This window comes from Cetorhinus maximus, chromosome 3 (genome assembly GCF_964194155.1).
Source record: "Cetorhinus maximus chromosome 3, sCetMax3.hap1.1, whole genome shotgun sequence".
NCBI classification, from domain to species: Eukaryota; Metazoa; Chordata; class Chondrichthyes; order Lamniformes; family Cetorhinidae; genus Cetorhinus; species Cetorhinus maximus.
In genome coordinates, this window is record NC_135881.1 from 45625403 (window position 1) to 45653147 (window position 27745).

Here is a 27745-nt window from a genome sequence, read left to right on the forward strand (position 1 = left end):
TGTTCCTCCTCATGAGTTGTTACTACCGAAGGAATTGAATCTTTAATTTCTTCCAAAAGAATTACTTCTCTAAGAGCTGCATATGTTGTCTGTATTTTTAATTCCTGTACCCACTGGTCAAAATTACTTTGATTTACTCTTTCAAACTTTACAGCCCAGGCTGTTTTCTCATATTCCTAAATTTCTACCTGTATGCCTCAGGAACCAACTCATATGCACTCAAAATAGCCTTTTTTACCACATCATAGTTCACCGACATTTCTTCTGACTGCAAAGCATATACCTCATGTTCTCTACCCATCAACCACGATTGTAACAACAATGTCCAGTTTTCCTGTGGCCATTTCATCTGTTTAGCTATCTTCTCAAATTAAATAAAGAATGCTACAATATCTTTTTCCTCAAACTTTGGAAGTGCTTGTAGAAATTTAAACATCTCCCCACTGGGTTCTGATCTGGAGGTAAGTCCTTCCTCACCTCCTTATGTCTCTTTTTTAACTGCCAGCATTTTCAGTTGGAATTCTCTCTCTCTCTCTTTTTCTCTTTCTTCCTTTTCTATCTTCATAATTTCTAATTACCTTTCCTGTTTTCTTTCTCTCTCTTGTCTTTCTGCCTGATCCCTTTGGAATGCCCTTTCTCTTTCCTTTTCTTCCAATTCAATTGTTTTCATTTGCAACTGAGTTTGATCCCATTCCAATGAACCGCCCCTTTGTGAACTCTGTCTCTCAGGTATTCCTTCCAATTTCAAATGCTGTTTTATCACTTCAACTATGTCTAATTTCCTAACCCCTGCAGATAATCCTAATTGTAACTCATCCACCAACTCCGTTAATTTATTCTTGGATACTTTCCGTAACCCAGAGATATATCTTCTGCTTCCAAAAAAGATTTAGCCATGGATACAGCCATTTTTGCAGTCTCACCACTTCAAAAATACCTCACACCAACTCCTGAATTCAAAGTGCTTCTCGTACTCATAACCTCATAGAGTCATAGAGGTCTACAGCACAGAAAAAGGCCCTTCGGCTCACCGAGTCTGCACCAGTCAAACAAATACCTAACTATTCTAATCCCATTTTCCAGCACTAAGCCTTGTATGCCATGGCATCGTAAGTGCATATCCAAATACTTCTTAAATGTTATGAAGGTATCTGCCTCTACCATCCTTTCAGGCAGTGAGTTCCAGATTCCCACCACCCTCTGGGTGAAAAAATTCTTCCTCACATCCCCTCTAAATCTCCTGCCCCTTACCTTAAATCTATGCCCCCTGGTTATTTATCCCTCCACCAAGGGGAAAAGTTCCTTCCTGTCTATGCCCCTCATAATTTTATATACCTCAATAATGTCCCCCCTCAATCTCCTCTATTCCAGGGAAAGTAACCCCCATCTATCTAATCTCTCCTCATAACTAAAACTCTCCAGCCCAGGCAACATCCTGGTAAATCTCCTCTGCACTGTCTCTAGTGCAATCACATCCTTCCTATAATGCAGATTCCAGAACTGCACGCAATACTCTAGCTGTGGCCTAACTAGCATTTTATACAATTCCAGCATAACCTCCCTGCTCTTATATTCTATGCCTCAGCTAATAAAGGCAAGTATCCCATTTGCCTTCTTAACCACCTTATCTACCTGTCCCGCTACCTTAAGGGACCGGTGGACATGTACACCAAGGTCCCTCTGATCCTCGGTACTTAAGATCCACCAATTCCAAACCAATCAAGGAATTTCAAATATATCCCGCAAAGAGCCCCCAATTATTATGACATAGCCGATAGTAAAGACTGTGTTGTTCAAGTCCCAGAGGGAAACTTCAAACAACTGTCATAGTCAATTTTTGCAATTTGTATGTTTCGAGATCAGGCTTTGAATTCAGTTATAATAAGACCAAGTCTCAAGAGGTTTTTATAAGACTCAATTAAACATTTATTAATTAAAAGATGGTAAGCATATACATATGTCTGCAAATTACTATGACAATAACTTCTAAAAAAAAATCCCCTAATTAATCTGACTCTCAGTTACGCCTCTGTTAAGGCAACAGTAAAACACAGATTTAAACAGACCCTTGGCAAAGCACACTCTGGACTGTTGCATTCAAAATGAATTTCTTTCAGCTCTGGGTCCTTGCAGATAGCGGCTTGAGGCTTACTGGCTGGAGGCTTTAAATCTTAGAATCGCTCCCCTTTTTACTAACAGCCTTCTCTTCCTTTATACATATTTTGCTCTTTAAATGTATTTTGAACTTTACCTCTTCTCATAATAAGACCCTTTCATAATACCAATTTTATTAGTAAGCTTTGGAAAAAGTAAACACATTGTTTGGCTTCTTCTAGCTAGGTGTAATATTTCACCCATTCTTTTGAGTGGTTTATTTAAAAATGCAAATTGTCCCCTTTACACTTTATCAAACCTACTTCTCTTTTATACATCAATGCCTCTAGACCATCTGGCTTTAATCCAATTAAGATACACACACATACACGTAGACACCACTAGAACTCTATTTTAAAATAATTCACAATAACATTGTAGACATTATTTTATCTTCTTGACAGCAGCTCATCATCACCTTCTCAAGTGGCAGTTGGGGATGGACAATAAATGCTGGCTTAGCCAGCGATGCCCACGTTCCATGAATGAATAAAAAAAATTAGCATTTTAGCCAGATGTTATGTGACCGCATGGGAATTGTTCGGCAAGGTTAGTGATTATCCAGATGCTGCCCCAACGAAGTCTGCAGCATGTGGATGTTATAAGTATTTGTCACAACCAACATTGGAGTTTTTTTACCCAGTTGCACTTCACAATGGTGTTTATTTTGTGACTGAGGTTTTGGTTAAAATTGTATTCATCATCATGCACTATAGCCTTCCCTGCCTCCCTGCAAAGTGATTTCACCTCCACGCTTAAGGCTGAACATTATTCCTCTATTAGTCCCGACTCACCACATGCATGAGGCTGAGCAATGGAAGTTGGTTCCACTCGGTGTCATTTGAAATGTTTGTTAGACGGGAACGAGTGTTGTCTGTGTGTATGTGTGTGTGTCTTAATTGGATTAAAGCCAGATGGTCCAGAGGCTTTGACGTATATAAGAGAAGTAGGTTTGAAATGGTAATTAGGTAAACATAGGGTAGGTACAAGGTAAAGTGTAAAGGGGGCAATTTGCATTTTTAAATAAGCCATTCAAAAGCCATGAAATATTACGGCTGGCTAGAAGAAGCCAAACAATGTGTCAGAGGTTTGTGCTCATCCTGATGAACTTGTTTACTTCCCTGTGAGGATCATGGTTTGCTCCTGAGCATCTACCTAGGGCTGCTTCACGGAATCCCTCTGGGGCCACAAAATGCAAATCGATATGTAAATCATGGCATGACTATGCACTCATTGACTTAGGGTTCCTAAATATGATTGCCCTTTGTGAGACGGACAATGTTGAGGACTGCTATGGTATGAAAGCGTTGCTCTGGCAGATGTCCTGAGTGCTCAGCAGTATCTATGAAGGGTATAAGTTGTCATTGACTGCTGTCAATACTGACTGGGCTATGTCTCTCTCAAATGCCAAGGCAATGTAGGATGTAAATCTGGCCCGCTTCCGATGAATGTAAGTTTATAAGTGTTTGTCGATAATCACACGATAGTCCTGCTGATACACTCTCTGTGAGGATAATGCTTACTTTATGCCCAGCTTTTGGTGCATGCTGTCATATTACAAATCAAAGTGTCCTGATGTCTGATGGCACCTTGGTCTCAATTTCAAGATGTAGTCTCTGCATTAATCATGCATTAGAGCTGACATTTGTAGATATGGTGCTGTCTGGATATGCCTCCATCTTGAGACGGTCCAGCGCTAACCATTGACAAATGTTTTTCCTCTTAGAGTTGCCTTGCTAAGCTGCTGTCATGCAGGCATGAGTGCATCTATGGCTGGAATTTTACAGCCCCGTCGCAGTAGGGATGGGGACGTAAATGTGGCGAGCCGTTCTAAACTCCATTGACTTCGGCGGGAACGTAAAATCCTGCTGCCATAAAATTCTGCCCTCTGTGTGCAATAGCATTTCAGCCTCTTGAGGGATGCCATGGCCACTGACTTATTGGCGCCATGGTTGAAAGGACTGCACTATGTGCAGTTGCTTAAGGATGTGTGCTTGTGGAGTGCAAAGCACATTCCACAGTGGCTACATAGTTCCTAGTCTACTGAGTCTTCCGAAGATGACCCTCATCGTTTGGATTGAAGGTGACATATGCTTCCTCAGTGATCGTGAGATTGTTGTCCTTTCGTGACATGTTGAAGGTGAAAATGAAGATATTGCATCGAAGCATAAAGGGGACTGCCCTCAACAATTTGTCTTCACCTTATTCCTCCTGGAATCTTGTAGCTATGAGGTTGTCACGGGCATGTCTTCCACATCGTGCCTGTGCAATGACATCCTCATGTGGCTCTCATATGAATCCTCTTTTCAGTTTCATCCCTTCAATATCCTTCTCGTCCAAGGAGTCGTCTAGCTCCTCTGTGTCTGCCTGTGGCAAAACATCCTCCCTTTGCAGCATTAGGTTGTGCAGGGTACAGCAAACAATGATGCGGGACGCTCTCTGTGGTGAGTATTGGAGAGCCCCGTATGATCAGTCCAAACGTCTGAGATGCATCTTTGAGAGCTAATAGCCTACTCTATTATGGACCTTGTGGTTGAATGTGCAGCATTGTATCTCTCCTCAGGTGCATCCTGTGGACGATGAATGGGTGTCATTAGCCATGTCTTCGGGGGGGTGGGGTGTCCCTTATCACTGGGGAGCCAACTCTCTTAGCGTCGAGCTCCCTCAAATATCTTTGGCACCTGGAATTGACTGGAAATGTACAAGTCATGTGAGCTCTCTGGGTACCTAGCACAAAACATACATGATCTGCTTTCTGTGATCATAAATTAGCTGGATGTTCAGAGAGTGAAATCCATTCCCACTAATGAGCTCTCAAGGCCACGTGTATGGAGTAGATGGTGCCTTGCACTTGTGGAAAGCCGGAAATTGCAGTGAATCCCACCACTCTGGTGGCTTGGCTGGTTTCATCAATGCAGAACTGCACGTAATGCTGAGCTTTATTGAAAAGGCCATCCATCACCTTGCTTATGCATTTATTTGTTGCGATTGTAAGATACCGTAAAGGCCACCAGTGGAGCCCTGGAAGGATCCGCAGGCAAAAAGGTTCAGTCTGACAGTGACCTTCAGAGCAACCAGCATTGGATGCCCTTCAAGTCCGTGCGGCATCAGTTCCTCATGGAGAACGTGGCAAATATAATCTACCACATTTCTAGACAAGCAAAGGTGACTGCTGCACTGTCTTTCGCTGGTGTCTTGAATGCCATGACCTGTGCACTGGTAACATGGAAACTTGTAGAGCCCGTGCTGCCTCTGCGCAGCAGACGTGGCCATTAATTATTGGAGCCTGCTTCCTTTCTGACATGTCTCTGTTAAGAATTAATCAATGCCAATTAAGACCATATGCACTGCAGCACCTAAACTTGATGAATTCTTGCCTGAATGTGCACTATTAGTAAAGGAACCAAGCTCATTCATTGTGCATGAGACACTTGAGTATAGCACCCAGCTGAGCCGTGCCCTCCATCGTTTGAGCAGGACAGTTATAGAGTGCCTCATCAATCAGCCAAGATTTGCTGTGCTGAACTCCTCCCACATGCCCTGAGACCCTCCCTGACTGATTTTTTTTCTCTAGCTCTTTTTTTCGAACTGCGTCATTATAATGTGAACTTGAAAATGGTGATGATCTTTGTCTGGGAGATCAGCTTCCAACCTCCCCTATCACCCACCAAGTCCCTCCCATCCTCCTCGATCCTCACTGCTTCCAAATTCCCCTTCCTTCTATCACTATCCAGCTTCCCCATTACCTTTGTGTGGGTAATCATGTTCTCCCCACCCACCCCTCCCCCCCTGAACCCTTTAATGTTGATGGCCCATGCCATTTGTTGGCCTGATCCCTCCCCTTGTGGAGGCCACATGCACCCTGGGGCCTCAGCCCTCCACTTGCTCCCAAATGCTTCCCCCATTCTCCTGATCTCCCAACTTTCAATTACCTCCCCACTCCCAATTGCTTCTCTTGATTGCCCCTTCTTGTCAGTTACTTCCCATAAGATTTTTTTATTCATTCATAGAATGTGGCCAGCATTTATTGCCCATCCTTAACTGCTGATGAGGTGGTTGTAGTGAGCTGCCTTCTTGAACCGCTAAAGTCCATGTGGTATAGGTACACCCACAGTGCTGTTAGGGAGGGTCTTCCAGGATTTTGACCCAGCGACAGCAAAGGAATGGCGATATATTTCCAAGTCAGGATGGTGAGTGGCTTGGAAGGAAACTTCCAGATGGTGGTTTTCCCATCTGTCTGCTGCCCTTGTCCTTCTAGATGATAGCATTCATGGGTTTGGATGGTACTGTCTAAGGAGGCTTGGTGAGTTCCTGCAGTGCATCTTGTAGATGGTACACATTGCTGCCACTGTGCGTTGGTGGTGGAGGAAGTGAATGTTTGTGGATGGGCTGCCAATCAAGCAGGCTGCTTTGTCCTGGATGGTGTCAAGCTTTTGCAGTGTTGTTGGAGCTGCAATCATCCAGGCAAGTGGAGAGTATTCGATCACACTCCTGACTTGTGCCTTGTAGATGTTGATAAATTGCTGCAGGATTCATCCACAAACATTCACTCCCTCCACCACCAACGCACAGTGGCAGCAATGTGTACCATCTACAAGATGCACTGCAGGAACTCACCAAGCCTCCTTAGACAGTACCATCCAAACCCATGAATGCTATCATCTAGAAGGACAAGGGTAGCAGACACTGGGAAAACCACCATCTGGAAGTTTGGGGAGTCAGGAGGTGAGTTACTGCCGCAGGATTCCGAGCCTCTGACCTGGTCTTGTAGCTACAGTATTTATGTGGCTAGTCCAGTTCAGTTTCTGGTCAATGGTAACCACCAGAATGTTGATAGTGGGGGATTCAGCGATGGTAATACCATTGAACGTCAAGGGGCAATGGTTAAATTCTCTCTTGTTGGAGATGGTCATTGTCTGGCACTGTGTGGCATGAATGTCACTTGCCATTTGTCAGCCCAAGCCTGGATATATCATAAGTAATAGGAGCAGGAGTCAGCCATTTGGCCCCATTGGTTGGCAAGTGGTCAATCACTATTACTGGTGCATTCTCCATGGCAACGCCTCTACCAATCAGCGTCCATTTGCCAACCAATCAGCACTCTCTTCATGTATAGTATAAATTGTTGTTTTCCCCTGATATTGGTATTCTTGTGAGTGTCCTGATGAGCGCAAGACAAAAAGCTTCGACATGTCTCTTTTTTCAGCAATACTCAAGTTCTGTACTACCAAACAACTAGTTTTGTCTACCTTAAAGAAATATTATTATGAATGTATTTCACTGTTCAGCTTTTCCAATTTTTTTTAAATTTTGAGTTTTTATTTGCTTGAATCATTTTGGCATAATGACAAGTTATTTAGTTGTTATTGAAATATTTGTCCAACTTTCTTTTCAATACAATTTCAGGGTGGCAACCAAACAGCTACTGTTATTGCCTTGTGCTCAATGATGGACTTTAACTTGACCAATGAGACATGCCAGTTGGCCATCCGAGATGTGGGCGGCCTAGAAGTTCTGATTAATCTGTTAGATACAGAAGAAACCAAATGTAAGGTAAGCCAGATTGCCACTTAAATTATTGCAATATTATTTGTAAACATATAAGAGCTCATTTTTCTTTGCCTAACAAGCTATTGTATACCCATTTCTTAGCACTAGGGAGAAGAGAAAGAGGCAGCAACATCACATCTCAGCCATGCTTATGTACGATGCATGTTCCAATCAGTTTAGGGACAGACAAAAAAAACTTGGTTTGAGACAGGTGAAGGTTTCACTGTAATATTTAAATTATTCAGAAAACCTTTCTGACACCGCCCATGTCTTTGTGCTTCCTTGATGCTGCAACTAATTGACAGTCATTGGGATAGATTTTGAAATTGCTCCATAACGTAGAATAAGTGCTAGCAAGACAGAAGCCCTTTTTTCCATTTCTCATTGCTTTTATTTCCATTCACAGAAATAAATATCAGGAGAGATGTAAAATGTCCTGCCAATCTTCTGACACCTGTTTTACACTATGTCACAGAGTCAAGATCTAACTCATTGTAACTGGATGATGATGATTGCTAAATTCTGAGGAGGCAAACAAATAGATTTAAAATGCCAAAAAGATGATTAGTTTGGCAGTTTTGAGGCTGTTTCTGTCCCTTATACTCCTGGCACTTAGGCTGTCGTGAGCTTCAGCGCCAATTGAATTCTAGGCAGGCCAAGATGTCCAGCAGGTATCCAGCATCTTTCTTTTTTTATTCATTCATGGGATATGGTCATCCAGGCAAAGTCTGCATTTATTGCCCATCCCTATTGCCCTTAAGTGGTGGTGATCTAGCATCTGGATCCACTGCAGTCTATGTGCTAAAATTACTCCTGTGGTGTTATTAGGTAAGAAATTTCCAGGATTTTGACCCAGTGATAATGAAGAAATGTCAGTACATTTCCAAGTCAGGACAGTGTGAGACTTGGAGGGGACTCGAGGTGGTAGTGTTCCCATGCACCTATTGTCCTGGTCCATCTAGGCAGTAGAGGTCACAGGTTTGAGAGATGTTGTTGAAGAATGCTTGATAAATTGCTGCAGTGCATTGTAGATAGTACATACTACAACCAAGGTACACTACTGTTGGAGGGAGTGAATGTCTTAAATGATGGATGGGATGCCAGTCTTCTTGAGTGTAGTGAGAGCTGCACTCAACCAGGCAAGTGGACAATATTCCATCCCACTCCTGATTTATGTCTTTTAGATGGTTGAAGGCTTTGGGGATCATAACAAGTAGAGAGTAGAGAGGTTATACAGGGCATTGGTGAGACCACATCTGGAGTACTGTGTACAGTATTGGTCTCCTTATTTAAGGAAGGAAGTAAGTGTGTTGGAAGCAGTTCAGAGAAGGTTTACTACACTAATATCTACAATGGGAGGGATTTTTAAAAAATTCTTTCATGGGATTGGGGCGTTGCTAGCTTGGCCAGTATTTATTGCCCATCCCTAATTGCCCTTGAGAACTGAGTGGCTTGCTAAGTCATTTAAGAGTCAACCACATTGCTGTGGGTCTGGAGTTACAGGTAGGTCAGACTAGGTAAGGACAGCAGATTTCCTTTCCTAAAGGGACATTGTGAACTAGATGGGTTTTTACAACAATTGACAATGGTTTCATGGCCATCATTAGACTTTCAATTCTAGATTTTTTTTAAATTAAATTCATATTTCACCATCTGCCATGGTGGGATTCATTTTACCATCGGTCTCTGCATTACTAGTCCAGTGACAATACCACTACGCCACTGCCTGCCTCCCCTGTCTTATGAGAAAAGGTTGGATACAGGCTAGGCTCATATCCGCTGGAGTTTAGAAGAGTAAGAGACAACTTGATTGAAACAAATAGGATCCTGAGGGGTCTTGACCGGGTGGATGTGGAAAGGATGTTTCCTTTTGTGGAAGAATCTAGAACTCAGGGGTTACTGTTTAAAAATAAGGGGTTACCCATTTAAGACAGAGATGAGGAGAAATATTTTCTGAGGGTCGTGAGCCTTTGGAACTCTGTTCCTCAAAAGACGGTGGAAGCACAGTCTTTGAATATTTTTAAGGCACAGGTAAATAAGCAAGAGGGTGAAAGGCTATCAGGAGTAGGTGGGAATGTGGAGTTGAGGTTACAATCAGATCAACCATGATCTTATCGAATGGCGGAGCAGGCTTGAGAGGCTGACTGCTGCTCCTATTTCGTATGTTTATATGTTAAATGAGCAACCCCTTATGTTTAAGCTGTGCCCCCAGTTCTGGATTCCCCTATGAGGAGAAACAACCTCTCAGCATTTACGCTGTCAAGCCCCTCCTCAGAATCTTATACGTCTCAATAAGATCACCTCTCATTCTTCTAAACTCCAATGAGTAGAGGCCGAACCTCCTCAACCTTTCCTTGTAAGACAATCCTTCGTACCAGGAATCAACCAGTCTAGTGCTGCTTACAATGCAAGTAGATCCGTCCTTAAGTTAAAGAGACCAAATATACACAGTCTTCTAGATCTGGTCTCACCGATGCCCTGTACAGTTGTAGCAAGACTTGCCTACTTTTATACTCCATCCCCCTTGTAGTTAAGGGCAACATTCCATTTGCATTCCTAATTACTTGCTGGACCTAGATGTTAACTTGCTATTCTTGTAGAAGGACACCTAGTTCCCTCAGCAGTATTCTATAGTCTCTCTCCATTGAAATAATATTCTGCTTTTCTATTCTTCCTGCCAAAGTGGACAACCTCACATTTTTTCACATTATACTCCATCAGCCAAATTTTTACCCACTCACTTAACTGATCTCTATCCCTTTGCAGACTCATTGTATCCTCGCAACTTGCTTTCCTACCAATCTTAGTACCATTCACAAATTTAGGGGGTGATTATGGCGTAGTGGCAATGTCACTAATTCAGATACCCAGGCCAATGCTCTGTGGATATGAGTTTCATGTGGGATTTAAATTCAATTAATAAAATTAATTCTGGAATTCAAAGAATGCCTAATATATTGCAAAGCCAAAAGAGCTCCTCGCCAAAGCCAAAATGGCACCGGAGCCTCAACTCCAGAAGTCTCGACCTGAACATGGCACCTACCAGTTTTGCTGGAGGGACAGGGGTGGGAGTTGTAGGGGAAAACAGGCTCTTTCTGAACCACAAATGTGCAAACTACAGAGGCAGCTGCACATGTAAAAATTGCAGCTGCCTTCAAACAGATGCAATTTTCATTACTGGGATGTCTAAAACATGACTCGTGGGTTTTAGACATTTCAGAAAAAGGATGAAAGCTGCTAGAGTTATCTAGAGAGGTAAAGTACCCTTTTGGAGAGGTCCAGGTACCCTTTGAGAGGTAAGGTGCCCCTTTAAGATCATTAAGAGTAGACATGAATGTGCGCAGAAAGTGGATAAACTCCTTGGAACTGTCAAACATAGAAACATAGAAGATAGGAGCAGGAGTAGGTCATTCAGCCCTTTGAGCCTGCTCCACCATTCAGTATGATCATGGCTGATCCTCTATCTCAACACTGTACTCCTATGCTCTCACCTTACGCCTTGACACCTTTCGAATGCAGAAATCTATCTATTTCCTTCTTAAACATATTCAATGACTTGGCCTCCACAGCCTTCTGTGGTAGAGAATTCCATAGGTTCACCACCCTCTGAGTGAAGAAGCTTCTCCTTATCTCAGTCGTAAATGGTCTACCCCGTATCCTGAGACTGTGACCTCTTGTTCTTGACCACCCCCCACCCCAGCCAGAGGAAATATCCCTGCATCCAGTCAAGCTGTCAAGTCATTTAAATTGTCAAGCCCTTTAAATTAAAAAAAAACAAACAGTCTGCTGTGACTCTGCTTGCAATTTCACTAGCTGTCTGTTGATGCAAGTCTGGGGTTGGCATTATAGCATTAGTGCCGCTTGACTGCTTCTACAATCTATCATTAGCACAGTGGGGGACTTGTAAATTCACAGATTGATTGACAGCTCAAATGCAAATAAAGAGATTAGCTGTCTTTGATGTGGAGCTATGAATTGGCATGGATAGGGCATTGGGAGTATGTGAGGGGTGAGGAGGTGTAAAAGGTGACGGCTTGAGGGCTGTTTTTGGTTTTATTGCATTTTTTACAAGTGGTACAAAGTCCTGGAGCACCAAGGCGGCCTTTTAACCAGCCCGCCATGTTTAAGTTACTGTGTATGCATTGAGTAAAGGATGAATCTGGAGCTAGTATTTTCCTTAACACAGGTTTATTCACAAAACCAGAGCACAGGCACTGACTCCCCTTTTCCTCCCCCAACACTGGTGTAAACCAGTATTTATATACTTAAGAATAATCCCCCAATCTGTCCCCAATTAGAAACGGCTGCTCTCACTTACAAATAAAGTATGCACTTCATTGTAACATGATTTCAACATGAACAGATTGCCCTCTTTCTTAAAAAAAGTGTATTTTTATCTTCAGACAAAAAATAATGATGAAAGAGAAATAAGTCACACATTTGAGACTCACATCATGAGTTGTCTTTCTTCTAATACTCCCAATAATTTCTCACTAGAAACATTCCTTTTGTTAAAACAATCTTAAAATTGATGGCTTTTTACCTACTCATTTGAGTTTGGGGGATTTCCTTTATCCCCATTTGTTTTAGATTTGCAATATCAATTCTTAATCTTTTTTCGTTTACACACTTTGTGGAGTGCACGTTATCCCAAAGGGAACTTTTGTCTACATAACATTCTGTTGGTACATTTTCTTCAGCATTTCCCTCAGAATTTCCCCTAATATCTTTGATAAAAAGAATGTCATGTCAACTGTATTGACAAGTGCAAAAGCCTCAGCAGCCAGGGAACTTTTTACTATTCTCCTTATTTTCTTGGCTTTGCAAGCCAAGAGGCAACATATTTCACTTACACCCATTAGAAATATTATGAAACCCACTGCAGTTGAAAACCCATCACAAAGGTTTGCATGAGAGCTATCACTAAAAACAATCAATTTTATATTCTTGGGGTCACCCAAAGATGGAAATTTCAGCACTTTTATTTTTTTTTAGGATGTTTTGTTTATCCGTAAATGTCTTGGACCTTGGGATGTTTCATTATAGTACTCAGTTCTAAGACATCAAAATTTGAACTGGTTGGGCACACAGACACAGCCAGCTGCAATTGTCCAGCAAGACTTTGCAACTGCTCCATCTCATCTTTGGAAGCATCTATATCTTTTTGTGAGAACCTAGCCCGATTGACTGTGCTAGGGTTAATGCTTTCTAAATAAGATTGTTGATGTAAAGAAATATCAACCCATATGGTTTTATTTTCAACCAACATATTTAAAGGCTCTAGAAGCCTGACTCACAACCTTAAATTCGGTTCTAATCCTATCAGCAACATTGTTTTGAAACTCACTAGGACCACCCCATAGGAAGTAGTCAACATCATAAAAATGCCTGAGTTTCCCACCATGGTACCAATAAAACATGGCAGGATCTGCCTTCAGTTGGAGACAACCCAACTTTAACAACTCTGATCTAACTGAAAAGCACCGTACTCTGGAAACCTCGTTCAAATCATAAACACACTTATTTAACTTCCAAAGTTTTCCTTCTACATCTGGTGCCTCCTTAGGAGGTTTGAGGAACACATCTGCCTGGAGGTGATCCCCCTGCAGAAATGCAGCTTTTATGTCTATTGACTTACACTCCCAGGAAAACATCACTGAAAGGGCTGAAAAAATTTTCAAAATTATCCTCTCTGCTGTGGGTGAGTCCACTCTCTATCTGCGAAGTCCTCATCAAAACCCCAGGCCACTAACCTAGCCTTGGCCTTATAAAATAATGGGGGTAAAGGATAAGATGTGGTATATCAAATATTAGAGACAAGGTAAGAGAAGAAAATAGTACTATGGGAAATGAGGGTCAGAGAATGGCAGGAAGAGACAGAGAGAAAAAACCTAAGAATGCACAAAGAATCAAGACTAGATGTCACAAAGATAACAAAAAGGCTAAACTAAAGGCTCTATATCTGAATGTGCGTAGCATTCATAACAAAGTAACTGAATTGATAGCACATGTTGAAGTAAATAAATATGATCTGATACCCATTACGGAGACCTGGCTGCAAGATGACAAGGATTGGGTCCTGAATATTGAGAGGTATATGACCTTCAAGAAGAATAGAAAGCTAACTAAAGGTGGAGGGTAAGCACTGTTAATCAAGGATGGCATTTGTGCAATAGTTAGAGGTAACCTTGGTTTAGGAGATAAGGACATTGAATCAGTTTGGGTGGAGATGAGGCATAGTAGAGTAAAGAAGTCACTAGTGGGAGTGGTCTACAGGCCTCCTAATAGTAACCACAATGTAGGTCAAAGTACACAAGAAGAAATATTGGGTGCTTGTGATAAAGGGACAGCAATAATCATGGGTGACTTTAATCTACATATAAGCTGGAAAAATTGAATTGGCAGTAGTAACCTGGATGAGGAGTTCATAGAATGCTTTTGAGATTATTTCTTAGAACCGCACATTCTGGAACCAACCAGAGAGCAGGTTATATCAGATTTGGTATTGTGTAATGTGACAGGATTAATGATCTCATGGTAAAGGCATCCCTAGGTAGCAGCGATCACTATACGATTGAATTTTACATCCAGCTTGAAAGGGAGAAGAGTGGGTCTAAGACTAGTATAACTGTAAAAAGGGGCATCTATGTGGGCATGAAAGCCGAGCTAGCTGGTGAACTGGGATACTAGGCTAGGGGATAGATCAGTAGCGAAGCAGTGGCAGACATTTAAGGGGATATTTCAGAATACTCAGAATAAGTATATTCCTACTATAAAGAAAAATCTAAAGGGAGGACCCACCATCTATGGTTAACTAAAGGAGGTAGGGAAAGCATTAAAATTAAAGAAAAAGCCTATAAATGCACAAAGATGAGTGGCAGGAGAAAGAAATTAGAGTATGAAAGGAAGCTAGCTAGAAATGTAAAAATGGTTAATAAGAGTTTCTACAGGTATTTAAACAGGAAAAGAGTAGGTAAAGTGAATGTTGGTCCTCTAGAGAGTGAGAATTGGGAGTTAATAGTAGATAAGGAAATGGTGGATGAAATGAACAAATGTTTTGCTTCTGTCTTCACTATGGAGGATACAAAAAACATTCCAGTAATAGCTGTAAATCAGGAGGTGGAATGGAGAGACGAACTTGCTGAAATTACAATCACTAGGGAAGCAGTGCTGAGCAAAATGACGGAGCTGCGGGTTGACGAGTCTCCAGGTCCAGATGGTCTTCAGAGGTGGCCAATGAGGTAGTAAGTGCATTAATGTTAATTTTCCAAAATTCCCTAGATTCTGGAAAGTTTCGATCAGACTGAAAAGTAGCAAATATAACCCCTCTATTCAAAAAGGGAGGAGGCAGAAAACAGGAAACCATCAGCCAATTAGTTTGATGTCTGTCGTGGGGAAGGCGTTAGAGTTGGCCATTAAAGAGGCTATCGCTGGGCACTTAAAAAGCTCAAGGTAATTGGGAGAGTCATATTTAACCAATTTATTAGAGTTCTTTGAAGAAGCAGCATGTGCGGTGGTTAGAGGGGAGCCTGTAGACATAGGCCAGAATTTTCGGGTCCCCCGCTCGGGGACGGGCCCCGCTCGCCGACACATAAAATGATGTGTGGTGACATCGGGCACGCGTCCCGATGTCACCACGCGTCATTGAGATTTTCAGTTTTTCTGGTCGGCTTGTGGGGGTGGCCGACAGAGAAAATGATGCGTGGTAACTTCGGGCGTGTGCCCCGACGCCACCGCATGTCATTCCGATCTTCAGTTCAACGGGTGTGCACCGGAGTCGGCTGTGCGCCTATCGAACTATCAAAGGCCTATTAAGGTCATTTAAATAGCAATTAAAATAATTAACAGGGCTGCCTGACCAACCTTAAGGTTGGCGGGCAGGCGAAGAGCCCAGGCGACCTTCGCATTTCTCATGGCACCTCATCCACAGGCGGGATGAGGTTTCATGAAGGGTTTATAAATGCAGTAAAAATTTTTAATAAAATTCATTGACATGTCCCAGCTCATGTGACACTATCACATGATGGGACATGTCTGAATAATTTTTTTTTTCCTTTATTTCAATTTTTCATTACCAACTTAATCTCCCTGAGGCAGCTCCCCGCCCGCACAGGGAGCGCTTAGCGCTTCTGGGTGCTTGTCACGCTGGGCGGGCCTCAATTGGCCCACCCATGTAAAATGGCAGCACGCAGCCGATCGCGGGTGGCAATAGGCTGCGCGCCTGCTCCCGCCAAGCCCACCTGATGGAGAGAAAATTTTCCCCATGTATCTTTTTCCTTTATCTGCATTTTAAACTTTGTATCTGTATTTTAGGTAATAACTTCATCACTTTTACCTAAGGAACTTGCAGCAGCAGTTTTTATAATAAACTAACCTTTATCTTGTTTAAGACTAAAGCTTGACTGCTGGGTTATTTTTCTTAATTAGACCACTCATAAATTAAAAGAGGGCTACTTACACATACACACATTCTTAACTCACGGACCACTTTAAGTAAACATCTTTTACGTGTTCATGACACAATGCATCCACTGTCTCTGCAGCCACTTCTTTTAAGATCCTAGGATGCAGGCCATCAGGTGCAGAGGACCTGTCAGCCTTAAGCCCCATTAGTTTTTCCATTACTTTTCCTCTAGGGATAGTGACTATTTTAAGTTACTCCCTCCCTTTTACCTCTTGATTTTCTACTATTCTTGGGATGCTCTTTGTGTCTTCTACTATGAAGACAGATACAGAATACTGGTTCAAAGCCTCTGCCATTTCCTTGTTTCCCATTATTAATTACCCAGCCTTACCTTCTAAGGGACCAATGCTCACTTTCGCTGTTCTTTTCCTTTTTTATATTCTTGTGAAGCTTTTATGTCTATTTTTATATTTCGTTCTAGTTTTCTTTAATAGTCCATTTTCTCCCTCTAATTTTTTTTAGTCATCCTTTGTTGGTTTCTGAACCTTTCCCAATCTTCTGGCTTACCACCAATCTTTGCAGCACTGCACACCTTTTCTTTCAATTTGATACCACCCATAACTTCCTTAGTTAGCCACGGATGGTGCAATCTTCTGGTATTGAATGTATCTTTGTTGAGAGTTACGAAACACCTCCTTAAATGGCTGCCGTTGCTTCTCCACGATCTTCCCTTTTAACCTTTTAACCCAGTCCACTTTAGCCAATTCTGGAAAGAAGAATGACGTAAGTAATGGCATGGGATTATCAAGATGACAGATGACTTCCAGGTAGTACTTCTTCAGTATGGTACATACTGATGCTTCTATTCAAAGAAGATGACATGACCAATTAAGCAAACAGACTAATTTGCTATTCAGTTTTGCTTTCAGTTCATGAAAATTAAAGCTAACATTTTTATGTATCCATAGGTTGGTTCTTTAAAGATTCTAAAAGAAATTAGTAATAATTCTCAAATTCGGCGATGCTTGGCAGAACTGGGCGGATTACAGATCATGGTGAAAATCTTGGACTCCTCCAATAAAGATCTCAAATGTTTGGCTGCTGAAACTATTGCCAATATAGCCAAATTCAGGAGAGCAAGACAGACTGTCAGACTTCATGGTGGAATTCAGCGCCTGGTAAATAATCGTTTTACGATAAATTACTACAATTTATGCAATTTAGTTAGGTTCGTAGAACAAAGAGCTGTGTGCTTAGTTTGTTTTAATGATATTTGTAATCATTTCATTCACAAGTGTTTCTGGTACAAAAAATTATTAATAACTCAAATTAGCGGAGAGGGATACAGTTGACGTTTCGAGTCCGTATGACCCTTCATCAGAACTGATGAAGGGTCATACAGACTTGAAACGTCAACTGTATCCCTCTCCGCAGATGCTGTCCGACCTGCTGAGTTTTTCCAGGTATTTTTGTTTTTGTTCTAGATTTCCAGCATCTGCAGTATTTTGCTTTTGTCAAGTTAGCAGGTTCAACAACAGTAACTTGAATGTAGAAAGGATCCTAATGTGCTTTACACAGGGGAAAAAATTATAGTTAAGCTGAATAACGGAGCAAGTAATTGTATGAGAATTAGGAGAAGGAACTTAAAGCTTGGTGGAAAACTTGGATTTTGAGAAGATTTTTTAAAATGGATGGAGGTGATAGAGGTGGAGAGGTCTAGACCAAGAGTTCTAGAGTGCAGGGTCAAACAGGTGAAAATTCTGCCATCAGTGTCAAAGGAAGAGCAGAGTATTCATAAAATGCCAAAAAGAAAGGACTGAAAGATTGAGAGGGAATGTAAAGATAAAGGAATTTGCAAGAAAGTGGCAAGGTCATAGAGAGGTTTGAATTTAATTGACAGGTAATTATGTGGGTCCTACTAACCTGTGCACCTGAATTCGCACTATATGTACTCCTGAATGGGCAAAGCCCTATACCAGCAATGAAAATTCAAAAGTCCTGAATATTTGAAAATGGCAAAAATGGTAGCTCCTTGCTCTTATTTGAATAAGCTTCTGGTACAGGAAAAGCTTTTCCAAAGAATTTGACTTGTGGCATCTGCAGCTGAAGAGTTCAAAAGCCAGTAGTGACACAGCATTTAATGGGTTGCAGTTTGTTATAAAAAGAGAAGTTGTAGTGATAGCAGAAAATTTGACCAACTGGGTCATGGCAATGTTGCTAATGGAGTCAATGTAGTCTATACCAGCTACTGCATAAACTGCAGCAACTCACCAAGGATACTTCAACAGCACCTTCCTCTCCTCTGACTTCTGTCATCAAGAAAGACAAATGCAACAATATCTTGGGAACACTGTCACCTTCAAGTTTTCATTCAAACCTCTTGTCATCCTAACTTGGACATAATTCACCATTCCTTCATGTCATTGGGTCAAAATCCTGGAATGTCCTACTTAACACCAATGTGGAAGTACCAGCATCACATGGACTGAACAGTTCAAGGATAAAACCCACCTATCACCTTAACAAGGGTGGGCAATAAATGCAATCTTGCCAGCATTGCACATATCCTGATAGTTTTCTTTTTAAAGTCTGGAGTCTGGGGCTATAAAAAACATTTGTTATTTTCCTTCCCCCTTGCCCCTTCCACTGGCTTAAATACTTTTATATTTCTATCTTTCTTCAGTTCAGTTGGAAAGTCACTTGACCTGAAACATTGGGCTAGATTTTACGTTCCCTCGCTGGGCATATTTTCGGCAGGGGGTTGGGGGGAAGCACGTAAAATAGGGTGGGTGCCCACCCCACCACCTTCCTGCCCACCACGAGATCACCCCCATAACATGGCAGATGGGCAGGCACCTGCCATTTTAAATAAATAATTAAGGGTCATTTGAGCTTGTTAATAACCCAATTGACCCTGATAATACAATCCTCACGTCATAATACAGTTGATGCGGGAGGGATTGGGCAGGCCATTTTTTAAAAAGTTTTTAAAAGGGTGAGAAGGAAGCAGGTAGTACTGTCTTCACAGGGTGCCCTTTGCGCACTGGGAGGTAGTCTCCCTAAGGTAGTACTCCCACTTCTTCCTACTCGCCTGCTCTCTAAAACCAAACACCCCCACTCACCCTGCCCCCCTCCCTAAGCTGCCCAAACCCTCCCTGTCCAATATGCTGGACTTACCATGCTCTAGGATCCATGGAGCCTTCTTCTTGAAACTGGGTGGAGTCCCAGCAACACCCACTAATGCACTTTTGGCGCTGCTGGGACTGCTGGAACTGCATCTGATTGGCTGGCAGCTCCCGACGGTGGAACCTCCTCCTTGGTGAGGGAGGAAGTCCCACTAGCAGGCTATCTGAGGTCACTTGACCTGAAACATTGGGGTGGATTTTACGTTCCCCTGCCAGCTGTGTTTTCAGTGGGGGCGGAGCGGTGCACGTAAAACGGGGAATGTGCCCACCCCACTACTTTCCAGCCCATCACCGGGATCAAGCCCCCTATAACACGGCAGGTGGGTGGTCACCTGGGTGACATTATGACTGCAGGGTGCAGCGAGTTGGCTCCATACTAACTTTGCTTCCGAAGGGCGCCATCTGCCCTCCCCGTAATATGCAGTCCACTCACCGTTTCTCTCCACAGATGCTACCTGACCTGCTGAGTTTTTCCAGCAGTTTTTGTTTTTATTTAAAAAATATCTGTTGGGTTAGGGGAAGGAAAGTACCTCAGCTGCATTAACTTAGGCTCCTCTATAATCTTCGGGCTGCTTCTAGGATCCTTGCAGACCCTTGATTCTATGCAAGTTCCATTCCAAGCCCAACCAGAGCTGATGTATGGTATTCTCAAATGTTGGCTGGAATATAAAGTGGATAGAAAGGACAAGTGAACTCTTTCCTGCCCAGTACAATTATAATTACATATATACTTAATTATACCTATTTCAAGCACAAGCCCACTGACATAATCAGAGGGAACCCCTGTGAGGGCAATGCCAAGAGGATAGCTTTAAAGTTATTTGCAGAAGACTTAGAGGGGAGTAGAGGAGAACATTTTTACCCAGAAGGTGGTGGGGGTCTTTAACTTCCTGCTTGAAAGGATAGTAAAGGCAAAAACCCTCATCACACGTAAAGAAATGGATATGAACTTGAAGTGCTGTAACCCACAGGGCTACGGACCAAGAGCTGGAAAATGGAAGTAGGCTAGGTTGCTCTTATCCAGCTGGCACAGGCCTTCTTCTGCGCTGTAAAATTTCTGTTTCTAGATGGAGCCAGGTCTGGGGTTGGCTATGGGGAACCTGCATAACAAGAAGTTTAGAACTATTAGAAATTTTAACAGTAAATGAATATGAAAAGTTAACCAAATGCAAATAATTAAGAGATTTGCATGATTTTTAAAAGATTTTGTTTAGCATCAGAAATGTCACATTCTATGTATCTTTATTGTAGAAAATGTCACAAGGTACTTTACATAGGCCTGAATTTTTCACTCATCGGGCACACGTGATCTACGGGCCCGGGAGCAGACAGGAAACAGGCCCCCCGACCGCGATCGGCCCCCGACTGCTATTTCAGGCTGGCTGGCCAATTAATGGCCAGCCAGCGTGAAATGTGCGCTGACAAAGGCTCAGCACTGCCACTGGGCTTGGGAAGAGACCGGGCGCCGACGTCACTGCTGGTGCTGGGGAGCGCTTCCAGTGAGCTCCATGAAGGCAGACAGCTGCCTCAGGGAGCTGCAGAACTCCACAGAGTAAACAAAACAACAAAAATGCTGTAAAATATGGTCATGAAGCACACTTAAGCACCTGAAAGCATACCTCATAAAAAAAAGTCCCCAGATATCATTTTTAGTTTTATTTCCCCACGAAGATTTCATTCCACCCTGGATTGAGGTTTAAGCAAAATGTAAAGGCCACCTGGCTGATTGGCCCATCCGTCAACCGTATAAGTGGATGGGCCACGAAAAATTGCTTTCCATTGTCTCTTTAATGGGCTTAATTGCTCACTTAAATGTCGGCGGGTGCGCTTCCAATGCCACACGTGCCCATCGAGTGCGTGATGACATCGGGACGCTTGCCCGACATCATCTCGCACTATTTTGCGGCTGGACTGGTTGGCCCGTAGATCCCGCCTGCGGGATGTAAAATTCTGGCCATAGAGGAAAAGGAAAAAAGGTTTCTGTTAATTCTGTTAAATATGCATCCTCCTATAAAATAATTGCTTCCAGTTCTGTCAGTTTATTTCATCCACACTATGTATTTCAATAAATGCATTTTTCCTCCACCTCCCCCCCCCACCCACCACCCCTTTTTAAACACTATTCATTTTCTTTTTGTCTAACAAAACTCTATCTGTGTCTCAGTCTTTGAACTTTTGTCTTGGTAAATAGTTACTTGGATGAACTTTGGAACCAGAATGTATGAAAATGTATTTAAAACAGTTTTTAAAATCCTTTTTCTTTTTATATCATTTTAGGTGGGTCTTTTGGACTGTGTTCCAATGCTCTCAGCTAATCTATCGGCAGAACAAGAAAAAGATATTGAAGTGGCACGATGTGGTGCTCTTGCACTCTGGAGCTGCAGCAAAAGTAAAAACAATAAAGATGCTATTCGTAAAGCTGGTGGTATTCCTTTGCTGGCTTGCCTGCTGAAGTCTCCTCATGAAAATATGCTTATTCCAGTTGTCGGCACACTGCAAGAATGTGCTTCAGAGGTAACAAAAATCAATGGCAATGTGAAATTACACTTTCTTTGAAAATATGTATACTTGTACTTTTTCATTTCATATTACTTGTATGTTGTCATAGGTCCAAATAAAGCAAAAAACAGCATCTTTACAGAAAATTAGATTAAAAGATGAATGTAATATTATTGCTTATTTAGCAGTAGAAACATTCAGACTTTATCTGAAAACTGATAAATACTGATACTTGATAACTTAATTTTTACTTCCGACAAGTATGTCTATGAGCAAAGGATTGTCATAAAGAATTTTAAAATTTGTTCATGGGATCTGGGCATTACTGGCTAGACTAGCATTTATTGCCATCCCAAATTGCCCTTGAGAAGGTGGTGGTATGTTGCATTCTTGAACTACTGCATTCTGTGTGTCATAGGAACACCCACAGTACTGTTAGGAAGGGGGTTCCAGGATTTGACCCAGTGACAGTGAAGGGACGACGATATCATTCAATGTCAGGATGGTGTGTAACTTGGAGGGAAACTTGCAGGTAGTGGTATTCCCATGCATCTGCTCCCTTGTCCTTGTACGTCAGACTTGTCCAGCTCGTGGACTGCATTGTGGCCCTCAAAGCCTCCCTGTGTGGTCCCTGGATTGATTGGTGAAAATGCTCGTACGACAGATCAGAGAGTTTGAAGATTTCTGCAGGGGACTGCTCCTCCAATCACAGCCTGTTTCTCTCCTGCATTTGCTACTGTTGGCTTACTATTGAGCCTATCGGCAGCAAACATGGGAGAGAAACTGACTGTGATTGGAGGAACAGCAAACACCAGGAACTGCGAGCACTGAAGATAGAGAGATGCTGGAGTACGCAGGGCCTCCACTCACTATGCTTTCCTTTGGCTCCGGCCACTTTCCTGCAGCTCCCGGTGCTCTGGCCTGGCTGCGGCCTCTTGCTCCCGGCTCCGGCTGCTTCCCTCCCGGCTGTGGCTGTGTCCCTCCCGACTCCAGCCACAACCCTTCCAGCTCCGGCCACATCCCTCCTGGCTGCGGCTGCACCCTCCCAGCTCTCCCTCCGTCCCTCCCGGCTCTTGCCACTCTTCTTGGCGGCCACTCACTTCGTGGCGCCGCTAGGCCTCAGGCCTCCCTCCAGGTCTGTGCACCTACCACCCCATCACCACCACCCCACCCCAGCAGATTTCGTGAAGGAGAGTGAGTGTGTGTGAGTGAGTGTGTGAGAGGATGGGTGAGTGAGGGAGTGTGTGTAAGGATACGTGAATGAGTGAGTAGGTCTGAGGATGGGTGAATGAGTGTGTGTGAGGGCGAGTGAGTGAGTGTGTGGAAGGGCAAATGAGTGAGTGTGTGCGAGAGTGAGTGAGCGTGTGGGAGGGCGAGTGGGTGAGTATGTGGGAGGACGGGTGAGGGAGTGTGTGGGAGGACGAGTGAGAGGGGTGGGTGATAGTGTGTGTGTGTGTATGAGAGAGAGGGGGGTGAGAGGGAAGAGAGAATTTGTGTCTGGCTCACTCCCAGTCTCAGGGTTCTCCTTCACCCTCATCTCCACACACCAGCAGGCATTCTCACCCATCCTCACAGTGGGTGAGGGTGAGTGAGTGAGCAACCTCAGACTGGGAGCGAGCTGGACACACACTCTCACCCTTTCATACTCTAATGATCAACTTTATTTATTACCCATTTTTTAAATTATCAATTTACTGTTGTGATTTTTTCTTTGCTCAGCATGTTGTTTCTTTTCATATATCAGATTTTTTTTGAAATTCAAGTTTAATGTTGTGTCAAAACTTATCTTTCCAAAATTTTCTCCCCCATCGAGTGTGAGAAAAATTGAAATGTGGCCCCATCCATGCGAAAAGATTGGGTAAACCTGTTCTAAGTGGCAGAGGTCGCGGGTTTGGAAGATCCTGTCAAAGAAGCCTTAATTCATTGCTGCAGTGTACCTTGTAGATGGTACGCATTGCTGCCACTGTGCCTCGGAGGGAGTGAATGTTTATTGTATTAGAAGGGGTGCCAATCAAGCAGGCAGCTTTGTCCTGAATGGTGTCAAGCTTCTTGAGTGTTGTTGGAGCTGCACTCATCCAGGCAAGTGGAGAGTATTCCATTACACTCCGGACTTGTGCCTTGTAGATGGCGGACAGGCTTTATGGAGTCAGGAGGTGAGTTACTTTCTGCAGAATTCCCAGCCTCTGACCTGCTCTTGTAGCCACAGTATTTATATGGCTGGTCCAGTTCAGTTTCTGGTCAATGGTAACCCCCAGAATGTTGATGGTAATGCCATTGAACATCAAGGGGAGATGGTTAAATTCTCCCTTGTTGGAGATGGCCTTTGCCTGGCACAAAAGTTACTTGCCACTTATCAGCCCAAGCCTGGATATTGTCCAGGTCTTGCTATACATGGATATGGACTGCTTCCGTATCAGAGGAGTCACAAATGGTGTTGAACATTGTGTAATCAGCATGGAAGATCACCACTTCTGACCTTATGATGGAATGAAGGTCATTGATGAAACAGCTGAAGGTGGTTGGGCCTAAGACACTACCTTGAGGTGATGTCCTGGGACTGAGATGATTAACCTGCAGCAGCCAGTTGGAGTTTGTTTACTCATGAGATGACCACACCACAAACACCCAACAGTATATGATTTTTTTATTATTTGTTGCAGACTAGGCCAGCATTCATTGCCCATCCCTAATTTAATAACCAACCACATTGCTGTGGGTCTGGAGTCAGTAAGGACAGCAGATTTCCTTCCCTAAGGATGGGTTTTTACAATAATCAACAATGGTTACCTGGTCACCTTTAGACTTTTAATTCCAGATTTTTATGGAGTTGGTTGTGGGATTCAAATCCAGGTGTCCAGAGCATTACCTTGGGCCTCTGGATTACCAGTCCAGTGACAATACCATTGTGCCACCGTTTCTCTCTTGAATCCAGAATTCTCAGAGGCACAGTATTTTTAGACCAGGGCTAATGAGGCAGTGATGCTGTTGTGCTATCTGTTGCAAGTTGACCCACCAACAACATAAACCACAGGAATTGCACTGTCAATGGCAGTCAAATTCTCAAGCACCTTAAACTTCAATGTCCTTTTGTGTTACCAGGCTGTCCCAGGAGCTATTAGCAATATCTTTAGTGTGCAGGTCCATCAGACAGACCACTGATATTTTATTCAAGAGGCAAATATATTTGATTTTCCTTGGGGAAAATGGTATAATAAGACAATAGGGCACTGCAATTCCTGTGAAATGCAGGATTCTGCGAAGTCCAGAATATTATTGTGACATTGATGTGGCCATCTGGGCACCCAAACACAATGCTATGATGTTGATGAGCTGCAAATGTTTCGGTTTCATCAATAACAATAAGAATGTTGTTTTTACAACAGTTCTGTAATCAGGAATACTACACCAGGCCCTGATGAGAGCGACTTTCACAACAGCTGCCTATTTCACAAATAGATCTGTTTAATATTCATTACTCGGTCTCCTAGAACATTTCACCCATCTGTGCAGTACCATGTAAGTCCAAAAGACCAGTCCTCCACTTCACCACTCCTCAGCTCTTCTGCTGCATCATGACATTCCATGAAAGCAGTGGTCTCTGATATAGGCATGTACAACTTGTGCCCTTTAGCTAGGAGCTGTGGAGCTGGATATCCCGCCCCCAAATAAATTAGCTCCCTAGCAGGAGTTAAACTTGGATGATTAAGGAAACTGAAAATTAATGTTGGAATTGAATGTACACAGTGGTATTCACTCCAGAGAAGGTGGCTCTGGGAGTCCTTAACATTAACATCGATCCCATGAAGTCTCATGGCACCTGGAAACCTGCTGCTGATTATCACCTATCACCCTCACTCAACTGTTGAATCAGTGCTCCTCCATATTAAACACTACTTGGAAGAAGCACTGAGGGAGCAAGGGAAAATAATGTACTCTGGGTGGGGGACTCCAATGTTCATCATCCAAGAGTAGCTCAGTTGCACTACTATTTACCAAGCTGGCTGAGTCCCAAAGGATATATCTGCCAGACTGGACCTGTGACAAGTGATGAGGGAACTACAAGAGGGAAAAAGGATGAAGAAGGGTGGGAGGAGGCTCATATGAAACACAAAGACAGGCATGGACCTGTTGAGCTGATGGTTCTGTACTGTAAACACTATGGCCTGAATTTCACAATGACAGAGAGTCTCTCTGTTTTGCGAAAATGGCTCTGGAGGCTGGAATACAGAAATCGTGCCCTGAACATAATACCTACAATTTTCACAGGAGCTTTTTTTTATTCATTCATGATATGTGGGTTTCGTTGACTAGGGCAGCATTTATTGCCCATCCTTAGTTGTCCTTGAGAAGGTGGTGGTGAGCTGCCTTCTTGATCCGCTGCAGTTGATGTGGTGTAGGTACACCCACAGTGCTGTTAGGAAGGGAATTCCAGGATTTTGACCCAGCGACAATGAAGGAACGGCGATATATTTCCAACTCAGGATGGTGAGTGACTTAGAGGGGAACTTCCAGCTGGTGGTGTTCCCATCTATCTGCTGCCCTTGTCCTTCTAGGTGGTAGTGATTGTGGGTTTGGAAGGTAATGTCTAAGGAACCTTGGTGAATTCCAGCAGTGCATCTTGTAGATGGTGGACACTGTTGCTACTGTACATCGTTGGTGAAGGGAGTGAATGTTTGTGGATGTGGTGCCAGTCAAGTGGGCTGCTTTGTCCTGGACAGTGTCCAGCTTCTTCAGTGTTGTCGGAGCTGCACTCATCCAGGTAAGTGGGGAGTATTTCATCACACTCCTGACTTGTGTCTTGTAGATGGTGGACAGGCTTTGGGAAGTCAGGAGGTGAGTTACTTGTCGCAGGATTCCTAGCCTCTGACCTGCTCTTGTAGCCACAGTATTTATATGGCTAGTCCAGTTCAGTTTCTGGTCATTGGTAACCCCCAGGTTGTTGACAGTGGGGGATTCAGTGATAGCAATGCTATTGAACATCCAGGGGCGATGGTTTGATTCTCTCTTGTTGGAGAAGATCATTGCCTGACACTTGTGTGGCACGATTGTTACTTCCACCTGTCAGCCCAAGCCTGAATATTTCCAGGTGCATTTGGACATGGACTGCTTCAGTATTTGAGGAGTCACGAATGGTGCTGCCCATTGTGCAATCATCAGTGAACATCCCCACTTCTTACCTTATGATGGAAGGAAGGTCATTGATGAAGCAGCTGAAGATGGTTGGGCCTAGGACACTACCCTGAGGAACTCCTGCAGTGATGTCCTGGAGCTGAGATGACTGACCTCCAACAACCACAACCATCTTCCTATGTGCTAGGTATGACTCCAACCAGCGGAGAGTTTTCCTCCTGATTCCCACTGACTCCAGTTTTGCTAGGGCTCCTTGATGCCATACTCGGTCAAATGCTACCTTGATGTCAAGGACAATCACTGTCACCTCACCTCGGGAGTTTAGCTCTTTTGTCCATGTTTGAACCAAGGCTGTAACGAGGTCAGGAGCTGAGTGACCCTGGCGGAACCCAAACTGGGCATCAGTGAGCAGGTTATTGCGAAGCAAGTGCCGCTTGATAGCACTGTTGATGACCCCTTCCATTACTTTACTGATGATGGAGAGTAGACTGGTGGGGCAGTAATTGACCGGGTTGGATTTGTCCTGCTTTTTGTGTACAGGACACACCTCTGCAATTTTCCACATAGACGGGTAGATGCCAGTGTTGTAGCTGTACTGGAACAGCTTGGCAAGGGGCACGGCAAGTTCTGGAACACAAGTCTTCAGTACTATTGCCAGAATATTGTCAGGGTCCATAGCCTTTGGAGTATCCAGTGCCTTCAGCTGTTTCTTGATATCACGTCGAGTGAATCGAATTGGCTGAAGACTGACATCTGTGATGCTGGGGACCTACAGAGGAGGCCAAAATGGATCATCCACTCGTCACCTCTGGCTGATGATTGA

The 27745-nt window shown here is 43.3% G+C and overlaps 1 protein-coding gene across 1 annotated transcript in view; it reads left to right on the forward strand.

Annotated features, from left to right (window-relative positions):
- odad2 (outer dynein arm docking complex subunit 2) overlaps positions 1 to 27745 on the forward strand; it is a 388707-nt gene that overhangs the window by 170150 nt on the left and 190812 nt on the right. Inside the window, exons 11-13 of the mRNA XM_078535576.1 lie at positions 7561 to 7707; positions 17077 to 17286; positions 21571 to 21807. Coding sequence (XP_078391702.1) covers positions 7561 to 7707; positions 17077 to 17286; positions 21571 to 21807 — 594 coding nt within the window. The remainder of the gene's footprint in view (positions 1 to 7560; positions 7708 to 17076; positions 17287 to 21570; positions 21808 to 27745) is intronic.